This window comes from Formica exsecta, unplaced genomic scaffold (assembly GCF_003651465.1).
Source record: "Formica exsecta isolate Colony F162 unplaced genomic scaffold, ASM365146v1 scaffold175, whole genome shotgun sequence".
NCBI classification, from domain to species: domain Eukaryota; kingdom Metazoa; phylum Arthropoda; class Insecta; order Hymenoptera; family Formicidae; genus Formica; species Formica exsecta.
The window spans coordinates 69908-87891 of NW_021849067.1; the positions used below are offsets into that span (position 1 = coordinate 69908).

Here is a 17984-nt window from a genome sequence, read left to right on the forward strand (position 1 = left end):
CAGGCGAGCAATCGTCCCGCGTGAACGGACTCTACATGAAAATGAGATTACCGCTTTTCCCATTCGACGCGTAATAAGGCCGAGCCGCTAGTCGCTCCGCTATCGGCCGCGTTTTCTCCCGATCCGCTTTCGCACCGTCCAGTCCCGTCGTCTGCCCGCGCGATCGATCCTTATTTATATAGTTATCTATACCTAGTTATCTCGGGGCCTACGTACGCTTTTGCTCGCGAACGAAAGCGGCGAAACGTGGGCACATCGGTTGACGAAATATATTTCCCGGTTTTTTTTATTTTTTTTTTTATTTTTACTCGAGGCGGCCCCCGATGATAATTCGCACGGTAGCGAGTCATATCCGGGACGAGGGGGGCTTTCGTTAAGCCGCGAGACAATCGCGATTTTTCTCTCCCGGAGCGGAATAATCCGCAGGCGTGATTTATCCGGTATTTTCGTATGGCGGGGGTCCTCCTACGCGCTCGCACACGGTCGGCGACAGTCGAACGTACCCTGGACAAGAGGCGTTCTGCCCACACGCGCTGCGGATGATCAGATAATCGCATACGTGGCGCGGCGGATGGTCCCCCTTCTCACGCCGATCGGCATCGCGACGATCACCGGTATTACGTTTAATTGGCGGAACCGCGCGGGACCCCAGGAATCCCGGGACCACATAACGGATCGTCGCGCGTGACTATGATCGAATGACTGGAATTATTTCGATATGTCATGAGCCTTTTTCCAAAATCGAGCAAATAAGAGCAAACAAGAATCACGTGAAGATTCAGAATAAACGGGAATCTCGTTAAGACACTAGTTCGTTTAATAATATAAAGCGCGGACTTTTATAGAAAGAAATTTAAACAAAGATTTAACGCGCGAGATAATTTTTTCATAAAGTTATTAGTTTAGGTATAACAATCGAAATTATAAATTGTGAATAAAAAATTAAAAACTTAAGGACTCTTGATAATAATCTAATGTGACTGAAGTAGATTTAATTAATTGATTAAAAAGACGAAAAGAGAAGGATTATTTGATCGATCAAAGTGCAATGCGGTCGAAAATTCGCGATTTTGCGATTTCTTCGGGACGCGGAAATAATGTGACTCGTCGTTCGCGATTATTCAAATCGTTGCCACGGAAGAACGCGTATACACCGTCGTCTTATTTTCCCTCGTACGGGCAGGACGTGCATGCGAAGGAAAGCTCCGCGTTCGCGGGACGAGAGGGCGGGAAGTAGAATTATTTCCGCTTGCGGTACTCCTGCACTTGATGGCTAATTAGAGAATCGTTGCCGGGCCCGCGGAAAGAGCCGGCAGGGATAGCGCGTGTATTCGCGCGTCTCTCACGCGCCTCCGCGCGTAAACGCTTAGGGGAGAATTAATCCATTAAAGGCTGTTGTCCCGTTTCCGAGAACAAACTCGAACTCGGCAAACGGATCTCTCGCAGCGAATCAAAATACATATATGGGTAATATTTGTTCCTCCCGCCTCTCAGTTTATCCTTAGTAATGTGTTACACTCGCGACTTCCACCTGTTTCTAACATAACACGTGAAAACACGAATTAAAGAAAAATAGCCTTGAATTACGTCAGGGACTGAACTTGGGTGTTTCGTTGGCCATTCTGAATCGTGTCACAAGCAGGTTCCCTCATCATAAAAATTGTACGTGAGAAAGTCTCATACACGTTTTTATGCTCCTCGTAAGAGTAACTTTTCTTTGCAATCAGCATTAAATCTGTTAACACATTTATACATCTATATTGTAAGATTACGTTTAACGATAAAATAGTCTTTTCAACGAGTATGCAAACTACTTCTTTTTCTGTTTTGTCGTTAGGTCTAGCGACGTTTATTCAAATTAGATACATCATTATGACATAATTCCGGCGTGGGCCACGCTGGCGTCTTTACCGAGAAAAATTATGTAATGCGTGCCAGAACTCATTTCGATTATTTGTGGCAAACTGTTTATGTATTTCGCAGCAAACCGTTGCTCCTAAATTGTATCGCAGAGAAATTGCACTGGAGAAATTTCTCCGCATGATTCCAAAGGAACATGCCCATTTCTTTCAACGACAACACACTGCTCGTACACGCTCATATTTTCATTACATCAATATTTCCGGTCGCGACTACAACGAGCGAAAAGAGACACACACAACATGCTATTTTTTTTAAAAATACACCGGAAGAGGATTAGTTCGCTTTTGTCGACGAGTGGCGGGTTGTCGTTCCCCTGAGGAGACTCTGTTGGAAGCGAATGAAAGCAGAAACGCGACGTGAAAGTAAATTATACAAAAAGTAGAGTACCTACCTACCTACCTACCTACCTACCTACGCTCTAGCTGTAAGGCTAGAACGTTTTGCTGCAGGCGTTTTAAGAAATAGAAACGTTTCATTGCGTCCAATTCTATCCGCAAACTCCGCCTTCCGCAAACTATTAGCGGAATGTTTCTCAGCACGTAACGATAGTTTATCCTTAATCGGCAATCGTATGTTTATTTTTCGAAATTACAAACAGCATAATACAAAAATTCAATACAGTACCTCTATACTTTTGCAAGTAAATGTTATATTTATCGGAAAAAATTAATTTACCATATATTTTATAATAAAATGTTCTATATATTTTCTATTTAATTTAATTCAATTTTATAATAAAATCATTATTATATAACACAATTATATCATATACATGGCGATAATATTTTTAACATTTTATACAATTGCAATAACATTTTTTTCAAATAAGAATGATCAGTTATTCAATTTGCGTTATATCAATTTAAAGTTAAATAAACTTAAATAAACAAAAAGAATTGAATGTTTAATATATTTCTTTATACCATGCTTTTACCAGGATCGCGATGAGCAGACGCGTCTCGAGATGAAGCACCGGAAAGAAGAGGATGATTTATATCGAAAGTTTGCCCACCATCGCGAGGAAGAGGACAGACGAATTCGCGAGGAATTCCGAGTATGTAATGAATTGAATTCTAAGAAAAATAATGCAATTTATTATTCGTTCATTTTCTTGTAATTATATAATATACAATTTTTTATATATTTTTCACTTACAAGAATGTGATATACGTGTCTATATTAAAAAATTGTTTTAATATATTATGTGTATAATTTAAATAGGACGAGTGGGAGAAGGAGCTGGAACAATTGTCGGCGAGATGGGAACGGGAAAAAGGCGGAAGAGTTCGAACCCAACAATTTCAGCAACAAGAAGAAGGAAAGTCTCACGCGCAAGATGTTGGAGCACGAACGGTATTTATTATGTAATTAACGCGATAGTACATCTTGCTTTTAAATCGGGCAAGTAGTGCTTATACATTGCAGGTCATAGTTTATTACATTAAACAATGTATATAAATTTTTCGAGCTTTTAGAGAGAAAGCGTAACAAAAAATTTTTTTTTCGAGAAAGCAATCAACTGAATAAATTTATTACAAATATAAATAAAAATAATATATGTTTAAAACGAATAAAATTAAAAAACGCGTTTACCATTCATAAAAAAAAAAAAAACAATGTTGAAGCTGTATAAATTGAAGAATTATCAAGAGTTTATTCGAGTTTTGTATTTATAACCCCATACAGTTTTTCAATATTTTATGAAATAATCCACAAAAAATGTTTTAAATTTATTACGCGATTAATACAATCGAAATAATCTTTCGAACGGGATTACGTTAATATCGATGCTATGCATTTCTCGCTACAAAAGAATTTACGAAAAGGACCACGTATTTAACGTCGCATGTTATGCGCCGCAGTATAGTTGCGGCTTCCTTTTTTTTTCGGGAAACGATAAACAAGCCCGCGCACCAGGAAGCCGGGCTTCCGCGCGTACGCAACAAAAGCTGTTAGTTACTCCTGATCAATTTATAGAGCGGCGACCGCCGCGCTGGTGGAGAAACAGAGCTCGGAGATGCTGGAGCTGATCAATGAGGCGAGAAGCGAGTACATGCTCCAGGAGAGTTTATATCTTGACGAAGGGGACGGTTATATCCAGGAAGCGCCGCCGCCGCCTTATCCGTCGCGCGCGCCACCCCCGCAGCCACCGGCCCTGGCCAAATACCACATCTACAATGATCCTCTGGAGTTCGCTGACATGGATCAGATAGCTATTTCGGTAAGCTCTCGCTGCGAAATTCTTTAGCGCGCTTTCAGCCTTTCTTCTCTCGCGAGCCGTCCTTCAAGATTTAGCGATCTCTATCGAGACGGCACTATCGTTGTTCGCATCGCATAGAGTTTTACGCTTCTTTTCATTTTATATTCTAGTTTCTTTTACAAAATTGTTACATTTTAATCGTGTTGCACGCGAAAATGTGTAGATTTATTTTGACCGATTCACAAGTTTATATAATTCTAATTAATATTCTCTTTCTAATATTTATTGTGCAGGGCCATATCCATATTTTATGAACGCGGCTTTCATAAGAGAGAGAGAGAGAGAGAGAGAGCGAGAGAGAGAGAGAGAGGAATGCTCGTTCACCGATACTCGCTGATTTACGATATCAATGTTATTCTTAGGTAGCGCAAGAAGATCAGAAAACGTTTACCGATCTGGTGCGACAGTTGGTGAGCAGATGCGGATCGGACATAGAAAAGGCGAGGACAATATTCCGGTGGATCACCGTGAAGAATCTCAACACTATGCAGTTCGACGAGAACTTACGAGGCGACACTCCCATGGGTCTGTTGAGGGGTATCAAACACGGCACGGAAAGCTATCACGTTCTATTCAAACGACTGTGCAGGTAACAGATGACGAATGTGATTTTTGCATATAATGGAAGAGACACGGTTAGAAGCTTCACTTTGCAAAAGTATCAAGAATACATACTCGTTCAATTTTGCATATTTAACATGTCAGTTATTTTTTATGGGGAACAAGTTATCCTTCTAAATGCGAAGAGCAGAGGAAACTGTGAAAATATTTAATATAAAATCTGGTTACTTTTTTTTCACAAAAATAAAGGTTTTACAGCAAATCTTTTCACGAAGAGAGAGGAAAATCTAAATAGAATGTCATGTCGATATAATAAATAAATGGAAGCTGATATGTGCTGATATGGGATTTATTTTACTTTTACTTCGTCATTACTATCGCGTCAGTTTACGCGACTCGTAAAAAGCACGCGATGCAAAACGTTTATAGATGTAAATTGACGGAGATATATATATATATATATATATATATATATATATATATATATTATCTTTATTTACGAAACGGTTCGAGATTGTAATCAGCTGGAACGCCGTCTACGTAGCAGGTGCGTGGCGATTTGTCCAGTGTAATTGGGGAGCGCGACATCTCGTCAATGCCAAAGAGGTGCCCCGCCCTGGCCAGGCGAAAGCCAAGAACGACAGTCTCAGGTAGGCCCGAAATTTGCCATGATCCATATATAATAATTACAGTGTATATATTGTATCACGCGATAAAATGAAACGATCAATTTAATCACGGAGAGGATAATTTTATTTAGATACGAGTACGACGATCATTACTTCCTGACGGATCCTCGTGAATTCATATACGAGTTCTTTCCATTGCAAGAGGACTGGCAATTGCTCAAACAACCAATTTCGCTCAAGGACTTTGAGGAACTGCCTTTCGTACGGTCCCTATTCTTTAGGTGAGAAAACGTCTTTGTTTTTAGGAAAAAAACGATTTGGCTCTCATGTTCTTACGTAACTTATGTGTCCAATGTCACGCTGATTATAAACCCTCTTCATTAATTATACTATATATAAATTTACCAAATGCAGCAACGTCTTGACAGCATTAAATCCTTTTATTAAAGCGCGCGTAAAAGCCGTTAGAATACGCAATTAAATCTCGATGATTTCGCGAGAGAAATTTCTGTTAACAATGCCTATAAGCGAGAAAGAGAGAAAATACCGTTCGGATAAATTCTGCGTCTACAGGTACGGCCTCTACTTTCCGGATACGAATACGAATGCCGTTATGTACACGGATTCCACCGGCGCTGCGACCGTGAGGATAGCAATGCCGGCGCATATGCAATCATCCCTTATCTTTCATTACAATCTCAAGTTTTATGACAACGACGGCGATGGTTACGATGGTGTGTCGCTCAAGCGTTTTGTCATGCAGGTAAATATATAATCCGCGACTCCTCCCGCATCCACCTCATGATTTATCTCACGCGCTTTAAGCGGCATTGCTTAAAAATCGTAAGACAATTAATTTTCATAAAACAATTCAGACATTTCTATAAAGTGAAATATTAACGATTCATTAATAAAACATATTTTTAGGCTTGAATACTTATAATTTTGATAAAAAAATTAATCTTGACTTGTACAGTTTTAGAATCTTTTTTTAGTTATATATAAGTAATTATATAAAATCATTGTACGTATGTGTTTCAATATTATTTTAGAAATTTCTGATTGTTTTTATACTAATAATACTATCACATATTTAGTAATATGATAAAAAAATATGTGTTCTATTCGCATCAATTTATATAACAATAAGATAAGAAAATAATGCATTTTTCATCTCTAAATAAATCTTAAAAATTGAAATTTCTACAGTCGGTCGTGGGAAATATAGTCGCGTTTCGAGTTCACGCACCATGTTCCGGGGCCTTCCTTTTAGACATATTTGCCAACGCGGTAACGCCGAAGGAGTACTTGACAGGCGAGCCGATGAAGTTTAAGAGCGTTTGCAAATTCAAAATTGCATGCGAGGAACTGCAGACGGTGATGGTACCGTTGCCGGATTGCGCCAGTGGCGAATGGGGTCCCACCAAAGCCACTAGATTATTTGGGCTTATACCCATCACTCATCAGGTATATATATAAGTCTAGTTAAATCGATTTGCTTATGTAATTAATTTAGAGCAAAAGCTGTGCAAGATCGATATCAACGTAGAAGATACAGGATGACTCGAAAATACGTCTAAATTTTTATCTTGTAAATATGTGAATCGAAATATCAATGTGCTACAATAGTATAGCAATTTCATAAAAAATATTTTCTTGATGAGAGTCACTTGGAAAAATTACGTACGTCTTGAAAAATGAAACGAGAATGTAGCTAACTTAAAAAAAAAAATTGTATTGAATCTTTTAAAATAACTTGTTACGTATTTCATGCGAGGCAAGAATTCTGTAACACTTTTTATTCTTTCGGGAAGTGTCAAGAATTAAAAAAAAAAAAAAAAGAGTAATTCAAGTCAAGAAAGATTATCGAGAAAAAAATCTTGCGATCTTATCGCGTCTGCCAGACGGATGGTTTACGATCTATCGATTTTAGGAGGCTCTGGTGTTCGCCGGGCGCGAGCTTGAGATTCAATTTCGCATGTCGAGGCCGTTGACGGACTTTATGGCGACCCTGCACAAGAACGGCATCGAGGAAAAACGTCTGTCAAAGTACGTGACGCATTCCATCGCCGACGACGACGTGGTCACCTTCTCCATAAGCTTCCCCGAGGAGGGCCAATACGGTCTGGACGTGTACACCAGGGAATCCACGGCCTCGCCCGTCGCTCAACATGACGTCACCGGCGAGAAGCATCTCCTCACGCACTGCTGCAAATATCTCATCAACTCCAGCAAGAGGAATTGAGAGCGGATATTCCGCGCTCTTGAAACGTTCAGTCGTCTCGGCTTTATCCGGAAATTTCCGCCTGTCGTAGAATCGTTACAAGGATCGGGGGAGTTTCAGACGTTCGTTAAGACGAAACCAGGAGACGTTGAAGTATTCGCGGACAAGGTGAACGTTATCGCGCGATGAGACGACGTCAACAAGTTTTACGATTTCGAGAGTCTCGCTCGTTTCGTCGTATCGACAGTTCGTCCTGTCTTTGCGAAATAACTTGCCGACGATCTCGGGAAGTATATTCGGCCATTAATCGATCGACTATCGACGCTGTGTCGTGAACCGAGAAAGGGGAAAGACAATGGTGAAAGAGCACAGTGACGTTTTACGCCAAGTCTTTAAGGAAAAGAAAAGCGCGGCAGAGACGAAGAGACAATGGTGAAAGAGCACAGTGACGTTTTACGCCAAGTCTTTAAGGACTACTTTTAGGTCGCGCGCGGATAAAGACGACACGGCATGCGATTCCGAGCTGACACGCTACCTCGAGTCTAACAATAGGCTTACGACTTGGAGATAAACGTTTAATGTAAAATTAACTATACGCAGCAGTGTCTCCTTGAAGACACGGAAGACGTCTTTCTTTCGAAAGAGCCCTCGAATTGAAAAGGGTACCTTCGTATCTAAGTGATACGCGATTTTCTGAACACCCGGTATTTCTGGAACGCGAACTTATAACAATCGTGCTTGTATCATCTACCAAGTCGATATTTCCGTATATAATGATCCTCTCCCCCCTTCTTACGTAACATGTAATCAAATAAATTATTACGATCTGCGATTTCGTCTCGTAAACAATTTTCACTATAGAGCTCTCTTTACACCTATACAATATTTATCCTACTCTATAACTATTATAGTACATATATTTTATTCTCAGTACTATTATTTTTAATCGCGAATTATTTCATGCGTGATGTTTATATAGATCGAATAATATATAAGCAAATATAATATATTTTATGTACGAGAAAGATGCTTTTGTATATATAATATACGTATACGATCATTACGACTTGAAGAAATATCGTCAATTTAACTTATACGCTTAAAGAAATACACGTCCAATTATTTTTCCACAGAGTCTATTCTTTCATTCTTTTTAAATATATAATTATTTTTCGTCGGGTTTTATTATTTATTTTGCGATCGGAATCGTACGTTTTCTTTTAAAACTGATGCATTTTCAAGTCGTAATTTTCAAACTGCACAGGTGCTATACTTATCCCTCATAATTATTCGCACACAATCGGAGTAGCAGTCATATGATTAATTAGTTATAGGATAGTATTATCGACTATGCGAGAAGAAATGTTATTTACGATAGTAAGGAAAAAAATATTATATATTTGTTATATATATACAATCGTGTAATATTATATATTATATAATATCTCTCTCTTGTTGTTATAATTAAAATTTTAATCACGCTTACGAAAGAAGCTCCTATATTATTGTCTTACGTAATAACTCGAGCTTATGATGAATACTTTATTATCCATTAACGTTCGTAGATATGTATAAATTAATATTTTTTTACACTACAGTTGCTTAATGAAAATTGATATTTGTGTATAAAGACTTAATAAATCAATTTCCACAATTATTTCCATTTACCTCAATGCTTAACAGATCGATTTTCGCAAATCCGATTTCCAGTACATTGGATTAGGAATTATTTAGTTGCGTAATCTTCTCTTTAAACATACGTATATTGTAAAAATATATTTTAACATTTGATTGATAACTGATAGACGTTGGTAGGTATGTATAAATTAATATTTGTTTACACTACAGTTGCTTAACGAAAATTGATGTTCGTGTATAAAGACTTAATAAATCAATTTCCACAGAATTATTTCCATTTACCTCAATGCTTAACAGATCGATTTTCGCAAATCCGATTTCTAGTATATTAGATCAGGAATTATTTAATTGCGTAATCTTCTTTAAACATACATATATTGTAAAAATATATCTGAACATTTGATTTTTAAAGTCATAAAGATCTTATATTGGTGACTGATAGACTGACAGATCAAAAATATTAAAAATATTGTTATAATATTAAATCACTTATTGTTGTTAAATATTATCATATCATTTTGAAATTGTTCAAATTAATTATTATTAATTTAAAGATACGTAGAATAATAAAAAAATGACAATAAAAATTTATAACAAGCGCACCAAATAATCAATCTCAAGTTCCGTAGGAGATTCCCTGTCGAAGAGCAACCCGTTTCACTACACCATCGAGCATCGAAGAAACGTAACGATACGGACATCTTGCGGTAAAAGCAGAATATAAGCTTACCGAATCGAATACTTTTTATATATGTACGCTACTGTATAAAGAGACAACTTTATTAGACTATTGTATTCTCGTTTCTAGATGAAGATATGAAGTATATATGTGTATGTGTGTGCCACTTTAGGTAAATCAAACATTTACAAAGATCGAAGACACGATTATATTCGATAAATATGTGATTCGTGTCAAGCTACTTTAATTTATTAAGAAATTAGGTCAATTTGTGCTTAGCAACTTTTTCAAACTCGTGCATATATATAATTCAGAAACACATCTAAAATGTACTAATTGTTTAATAATCAGTATACATGAGGGATGTAAGTATTATAATTCACGTAAATTATACAAGCTATACAATCTTTATTATTCTATTGATTCTTATTTTAAGAAACAGCTATTTTTTTATATATAATTCTGTAATCGCGAGGGAAAATTCGTGGACCTATTTAATAATATCGATACCGCATCCTACATTGTCGAATAAAAAATTCAAAGTGACTTCTGACGAAATCGAATTCTCGGTAAGTTTGCGACCGCCAAAGTAACTACTATTGATAAATATACCCGATAACGAGCATCCGGTATCGGATTCATTTATCAAATTATGACTGAGTGCGACCGCGACCAAACAATTGTACTAAAGTTTCGCGAAGCGTGGGCGACCCTTACTTCTTGGATCGCACTCTTCTTCGGTCCAAGCTCGCGGCCTGACCGTTTCTTATGAAAACTAATTATCGGGATTCGTCTTGTGCATTAACTCGGAGATGAATTGTCATCTGCGGCAAAGATTCTTTTCGTGGCGAAGTCGTCAGTACGGCCGCTAATTAAATAGCCAGTCCTCTGGATGCACAACCTCTTCCTCGCTCTCTCCACGTTAACTTCCGGAATAGGAGAAGTGCCCCGGAATTGTCGGGATGGGAAGAAAGTTTCCTTATCTCGCGATGTGCAGAAAGAAAGATTTCATCGCGGGCGGACTTTGCGTTGCGTGATTTATTGCCCGCTAACTGCTTATTGTAATTGCAGATGAAGGCATCCATTATTGTTATTATCAGCGTCAGGTATGGAGACAGGACACGGGATTTAGAAAGTGGCTCTCGCCTTATCGTCGCGCGAAATGAGAATTTCTGTTCGTCGCGGTTGCGTGGCTAGAATTTTTAATGGCTCTTACAGTAGAACTTATCGCGTAGCGGCTTCTCGTTCTATTTTTGTTAACATAAAATTCCCTCCTTATACTTTTGCACTCTTAAATATGCATCATCGTTATATAACATTTCAGATGGCAAATTTACATTACAACGCCTTCAACATAATGATAAAATTATTATTTATTACACTAATTAGATTCTGATTATATTGAAATAGGGTTCTAATTTAAAAATTTGAATTTTTTCGACGTATATCTTTTTCCATGATTAGCTTTTATTATTTAGAGAAAAAATGGTCATTTGATTTCATAAAACATTTATGTTTGTAGGATAACCGCGATTTTATACGCGAAAAAAAGTAACATGATTTTTTCATCGATAGCAAAGTATGAAAGCATAATTATTTCCGCTACTTTTATTATTTTGGCCGCGCATTATAATAGACAAGTTCTCCTATGCTAAATTATAAAATATTTGATTGACCAATTTATTGTGATACCGAGACAGTTAAGAGGTTTTGATCGCTAGTACCAGTACGCGAGTGTTCTCTCTTCGTTCCAGTTTCCATTGTTTGATGATGACCGCTTGTTAGTATTTCACGCTCTATACGCACGCCATATAGAGATGATATGGACTCAAAGTGTTTAACGAGCCTCTTCCTTCGTTCTTTTTTCCCTTATTCTTCCTTCCGCAGCCCGTTAGACGCCACGTCTTTATAATTGCTCACCGCAAATGGATGGCTATTAATGTATACGTCTATTCGCCGTTCCGGCTGCAACGTCTTAATAATGTGCAAATAGTCATCTCTTGATATACTCTCTAAATATCTTCTTTATCGTAATTCGATGTAGCTTGTTCTAAATTTTTTTTTAAAATCCACCGATACACAGGAGTTTTCAGATACCCCTTCAAACGCTAATGAACAATTTAAATAACAACATTATGCAGGTAGTTTTATAATATATTCATCGAGATATAAATAGAATGTAGAAAAAAAGTTTCAAGTCACTTTGACGAGAGTTTCTAGGGCGGAATTCGAAACTCAAATACCCGGTTATAGAAACACCAGCTATGAACATGAAGGTAATGCGCCAGTATACAACCGTTTGCGTAACAGTAATGCCTCAGGGTCAATTGCATCAAAAGCTTGTGCAGCTAACTGTAATTTCTCTCTAATCTCTTTACGGTTATATTATAATATAGGTAGAAAATTTAACTCATTATGCGATAGCGCTAATAAACGCCGATGAAACAGATTTTTAACATGCGCGAAATAGATTAATATCTTATAATAAGCGTTTAATCTTAAAATACGCGAAACTTATAACAGATTGTACCGATTTTGTAGCCTCTTTAATTAATGACGTTTTTATTTATCTAACGATATCAGAATTGAGCGATATCTTTAGAACTTTTTTTTGTAATAAAATCGCACGTGTTAAAAATTTTATATCGATAATATTATATTCTACACCATGCGAAACATCACATAAATTATATTAAATGCCTGACATCTCTGTAATCAGATATTTTCACTCATCGATAGAATATTTATCTTATCTTAGGTCACCTGCGTCTTAGAAGATAATATGAAAGTGTCAATAAGATATCGAAAATATAATCGATAAAATAAACGAAAAGATTCATCTCCCTTCTAATGTAAAAAATTCTCCACAAGTTACGAGATATATGATATAATATATGTATAAATGATATGCAATATGAAACATACGTAATATATTAAATATATTTCGCTTTCTTTAATAATTTTGTAAAGTCTCGAACGAACGAATCGGAAAACATCACTGCTATCCCGTGCATGCATCGCATCGGCCCGCTTAAAATACAGAGCCGTGGAACGTGAAAGCTATTGCCTTTACGAGTGGACTATTTTTGCCGGGCGCCGCTTTGCCCCGACCCACCACCGCCCCCTCTAATCTAAGGCGCGAGCATCTATAATGCATGCCGGCCGGGGCCGTGAGGGTATTTCTAATCCCACGCAACCCCCCTTCTCGTGGGGCGCAGATAGAGAGTCGAAATATCGGGCGTCGAAGTAACGCGGGCGGGCGCGTTCTGTTTTCCAAAGGGGGCGAACTGGCTGTACATACACCCTCGCCAATCCTCCGCACACGGCGTGAGTCACGCGAGAACGGCTGCGCGATCGTCGAAGATCTCTTGCGACGAGACGGAAACGGTAAAGGGATAAGATAGCTTGGAAACTTGATCCCCTTGCGTGCGAATTTCCGTACCCAGGCAAAAAATCTTTAAAGCCGCCCTCCCTCGATAGTGGCGTATATTACACGCGACGAGAGAGAAGTTGCGGGTCATTATTTATCAACGACTGATTTGAAAGAAAAGAAAAAAAAAAGAAAACAATTTTAACAAAGCGTGGGATGGCAAAAGTAATATATTTTGTACGCAAAGCAAAATAATAGGGAGAAATATTGTTTCAAATCTATTTTATATTACATAGTTTAGTCAAGACAAAATTAAGCGTGTGTGTTTTGTTACTCCTGATTCTTCTAATGTAAAATAATGAAAATAATATCCTCGATATAAAAGATGATTTTTTTTTTATATAAAATATCACATTTAATATAAGAAAATTGCTACAGTATAAATTAAAATAAAATTCGAAAAATTATTCGAATAGTTCATGTTATTCAGATAGGCGTACAAAATGAAAAGCTTAAAAGTCGTAATATCAAGCAAGGTTTGAAAATATAAGAAACCCATCAAGTGTTAATAGAACGAATGGTATGTGTGTGTGTATGTATGTATGGATCGAGTGTTTCGCTGCCGCGAAATGAGAACACGATCGAAAGGGAGAATAATAGCAATAATAACACAAAACGCATTGTCGGCCTCTTCGAATACCGCTATCGCGTATAGAAAGCGTCATTTATTTCTAATGGTAGCATTCTACGCGCGCGTGAATCTCTTCCCCGTAAGATGAGGCAGCCACCCCCATCCCCCTTTTATTCCCTCGACTTCTCGATGATACACGTCCGCGAGATTTTCTTCCTCCCTTCTTTCACGCGGGGCACAGCATCCGCAGGGTCGTAGATCGAACGATGCATTATTTATCCAGAATCTGAAACGAGAGTAATCGGCCGCGTCGAAAGATCGCACGCGAGCTCATTTCAGAAGAATGAAAAGGATTTCTGCAAACGGAGGAGTCCCGGTGTGCGGTCTCACGATCGAAGAAAGCGACCAATGTATTCTTCCAATCATTGTCCGATCGCTGAAGCATCCTTGTCGCGAAATCACAATTGTAGTAATAATCGTATGAGATGCTTCAGTTATATTTAGTGCGAGATAATCAAATAAAAATAATAAAATAATTGAAAAGAATGACGATTATTTCAATGATATCGAAGCAACGATGTTTTTGAATTACGAAAAGATTAAAAATAAAAGGGCAAATTCTGAAAATGTGTAGAGACGCATCCATAAATGGAAAAACATTATTAAACGATTGATGGAGGGAGTATCTTACCTTTCGATTCATTTTAAATAGTCCAATTTCATTTCTAACTGAGTTTCAGTCTTGATTATTAAAATGTTTGTCGTTGAGAAATAAGAATAGTTTTACGATATTATAAATATAGAATACGTAAATTTAACACCGCCGTATTCTTCGAAGACAATTTCAATACTAGAATATTTTTGGTTATAAAAATATGGAAATTTGCGTGACATTATTGTATTTTGTCCGTAACATATAAATTGAAACGAAACAGGGGGAAACAATCTAGATACTGGTCTGCCTCGATAATGCACTTTATGCATCTCAAAAGGAAGTATTCCAAACTCTCCAAAGAAACACCAATAGTCGAACAATGCCACACGGTCTCATCATTCTCGGGAAAACCTTATCGGACGATAAATCGAATCGAGATGATTCGACACAAATTACGAGCGTTCTATTCTCTAACGAGCAGATATTCGTGTCACTCTATGCATGGAGAGACAACTCGTATTTTAAAATTCTTTTGCTTCACATTATACAGTTCTGGTCAATTTATTTCTCTGCGGTATTTACATATATTTTCCCACACAATATTCTGTAGCGAAACACTTTTAGTCTTCACTTTTACACGCTTACGACAATAATTTGTCTCGTTTAGTTTTTATTGAATTAAATCATAGATTAACATTACAATAAAATTAATTATCTAGATATATGAAAAGTAACCATTTTATTTCTAGAAATCTTTCTAATCTTATCAATAAAAAAAATTGAATAACTTTTCTCGCAATATATGGAATAGCGGCGTACTTTATGGCTCGTTGAACATAAAAGCGGAGTAAATTATTAGAAAATGAGATGATATAAATATATAACATGTATACTCAGCTTTCCTTAAAAATGTAGCGACATGTTGTTCATCGCGAAATCTCTACAAATCTCTTGTTACGGCATAGAGGATATCCTTTTGATAGGGATATCGCGATAAAATTTTAAACAACATCTATGGGGTCCATAAACAGAAATTTGTACAAAGTTTCGTGAGACATTAAGGGTCCGTTTTTATTTCTCCCGGGGAAGAGCGAACTTTGCACGCTGTTCAAACTATCACCGGCTTGCACTCGGCTATGGTTGCGGAAGGTATCAGCAGCGGCTTATATTCCCGAGGCAGATATAAATTCATACGGATGACGAAGTGGGGGCCCATTAGTCGCAGCCTAACGCGGGATCTAACCGAAAGCCGGCGCGAATCTTTTCATTTGCATGTTTACGGTGGCTCGGTATTTATCGTCCGACAAAAGTTTGCGACGACCACCCAGGGAAGAAGCAAGAGCGGAGAATGGCGGCGCCGAACGAGGGGCGGACGAGGGGGAGATAGAGGAGCATTTATTATCGTCTGACACGAGACAAACGAGTAGTTGATTACAGACATATTGTCAACGGTGTCCCGCGGATCTAGAGAATTTCATAGAAGCGGCAACCAACGCCGTGCAATTTGTGCGCGCGTTTAAATATATCTCGTCGTAATCTACGCGGACAAATTAAGATATTTAAATCTGATTATGAAAATATCTAAAATTAGGATTGAGTATATATTCCAAGTGGCATTTTATATATATATCTAAAATATTTTTAGATATATATATATAAAATGCCACTTGGAATATATGCTCAATCTTAATTTCAGATATTTTCATAGTCAGATTTGGAGTTGATATTTAATGCTAAACACGTGATAATTATACATATTGCAACGCGAAGGAAATTTATCGAAGGGAATCGAATTTCAATTAGCTCTAAATTATCCGGTGCATCTGTGACATTCTATAAAAAATGTCGATTTTATAACGGGATTCTTTGTCGATCAATATTAACGGACATATATTATTCTACCTTTTTATAGTATTCAGAGAGCTTGTATTTTTTTTGTTAACATGTATAGTTATATATTGTTGAATAAGAATTTTTAATATTTAATGTATAAGGTTCTCTCCTTTCTGCATACAAAATATTCTTCCCCGAAGAATGCCTGAAGAATCTGTAAGCCACGTTAAACGCCCACGTAATTGCTTGTCAATACTGTAACTTCACAACAGCACAATGACGTGTCCGATGATACGTGGAGCCTGACATCGTCATGCAACAGATTAAAACGCTGCTATACAGAGTATAAATTCCTGCGGATATTACAAAATTTCCGAGCGAAGGAAGACCTGATAGGAACCTTGATAAGATAACATTTTAATCAGAGAGTGCACATTGCGCAATATACATGCTTTAATCCTGTGAATTCATATTTTCGAATCACGAAATTAATTATAGACACACCCAAAGATGCAAGATTAGTTTCCAAACATTATAACGCAAAGGCCGGAAATCCTACCAGCCGGCTAATTATAAAATTCAGCGGTCTCACGCAGACGCGGAGGTTGTTTTCCATTCGCCTTTATTACCTTATCAGCTACAATCTAGAAAATCCGGCGGCATCTGTTCCCGAAAAAAAAAAACGCCGATGGACGAGAGAGAGAGAGAGAGAGGTTCACGCAATCCGAGGCACGCACGGTTCATTTAGGAAGGTGCAATCTCGCTGGACCAATCGCGCGTCCGACGATTCTCTCATTCCGTTCCTCCGCCTCGATTCCCCTTAAGAGTATTCGGGAAAAAATTCTAGAGCGGCTCTATACGCGATCCCTCTATATATGCAGGGAAATCTCTGGAAGAAAAAGATGGCATCGCCGGATCGGTTATCGATCGGCCCGATCTTCCAAATACCCGGTTATCGATCGAATCAATCCCGTGCGGTATCCGCGAGGTGAGGGAAGGGTGGTGGAAACCGATGCTTCCGATCGTCGTAGATGAAACGGGGCTTCGATTTTATTATACGGTTAAACGTAAGCGCGGCCACACGCACCACACGCACCACACGCACCAACGCGTCACTTCCTCTCTGTCTGTCTGTCTCTCTCTCTCTCTCTCTCTCTCTCTCTCTCTCCCGCTGTATTTCTCCCCGTCCGATTATCGATACGTCACTCGCGAGTTAAGTGACCTTTCAAATGAACAGTTTCGTGCCACAGTCATCGATCCGTCTTCCGTCTCCATGTGCTTATCAAACGCTTATCTGGGCTTCGATAAAATTGACGGAAGTCTCGGTATTTTATAACGGTCGCGTGACTATTAAAAATTTAGAAAAAAAATACTATACGGCTGTTTCAATTGTTAAATTGTCACGCCGTTGAAACGGAAGCGTAAAGTTATTTTGTTAATAATGAATATATAAATCGAATTTACAATCGCCGCATTTTTATTACCTAATTTACTGTCACTCACTGTCAACTAATATATGACAAATATTATCTTCATTATTTCCATCTTCAGTTTGTTATAAATTGCTATAATATTATAATA

General features: G+C 37.8%; 1 protein-coding gene across 1 annotated transcript in view; it reads left to right on the forward strand.

The window, feature by feature from the left end:
- LOC115233461 (hillarin) overlaps window positions 1–7943 on the forward strand; it is a 43843-nt gene extending 35900 nt beyond the window's left edge. The window contains 10 exon segments of the mRNA XM_029803901.1: window positions 2861–2977; window positions 3145–3230; window positions 3232–3276; window positions 3901–4144; window positions 4546–4772; window positions 5206–5394; window positions 5505–5654; window positions 5947–6136; window positions 6583–6840; window positions 7307–7943. Coding sequence (XP_029659761.1) covers window positions 2861–2977; window positions 3145–3230; window positions 3232–3276; window positions 3901–4144; window positions 4546–4772; window positions 5206–5394; window positions 5505–5654; window positions 5947–6136; window positions 6583–6840; window positions 7307–7618 — 1818 coding nt within the window. The 3' untranslated portion in view covers window positions 7619–7943.
- The last annotated feature ends 10041 nt before the right edge of the window (window positions 7944–17984 follow it).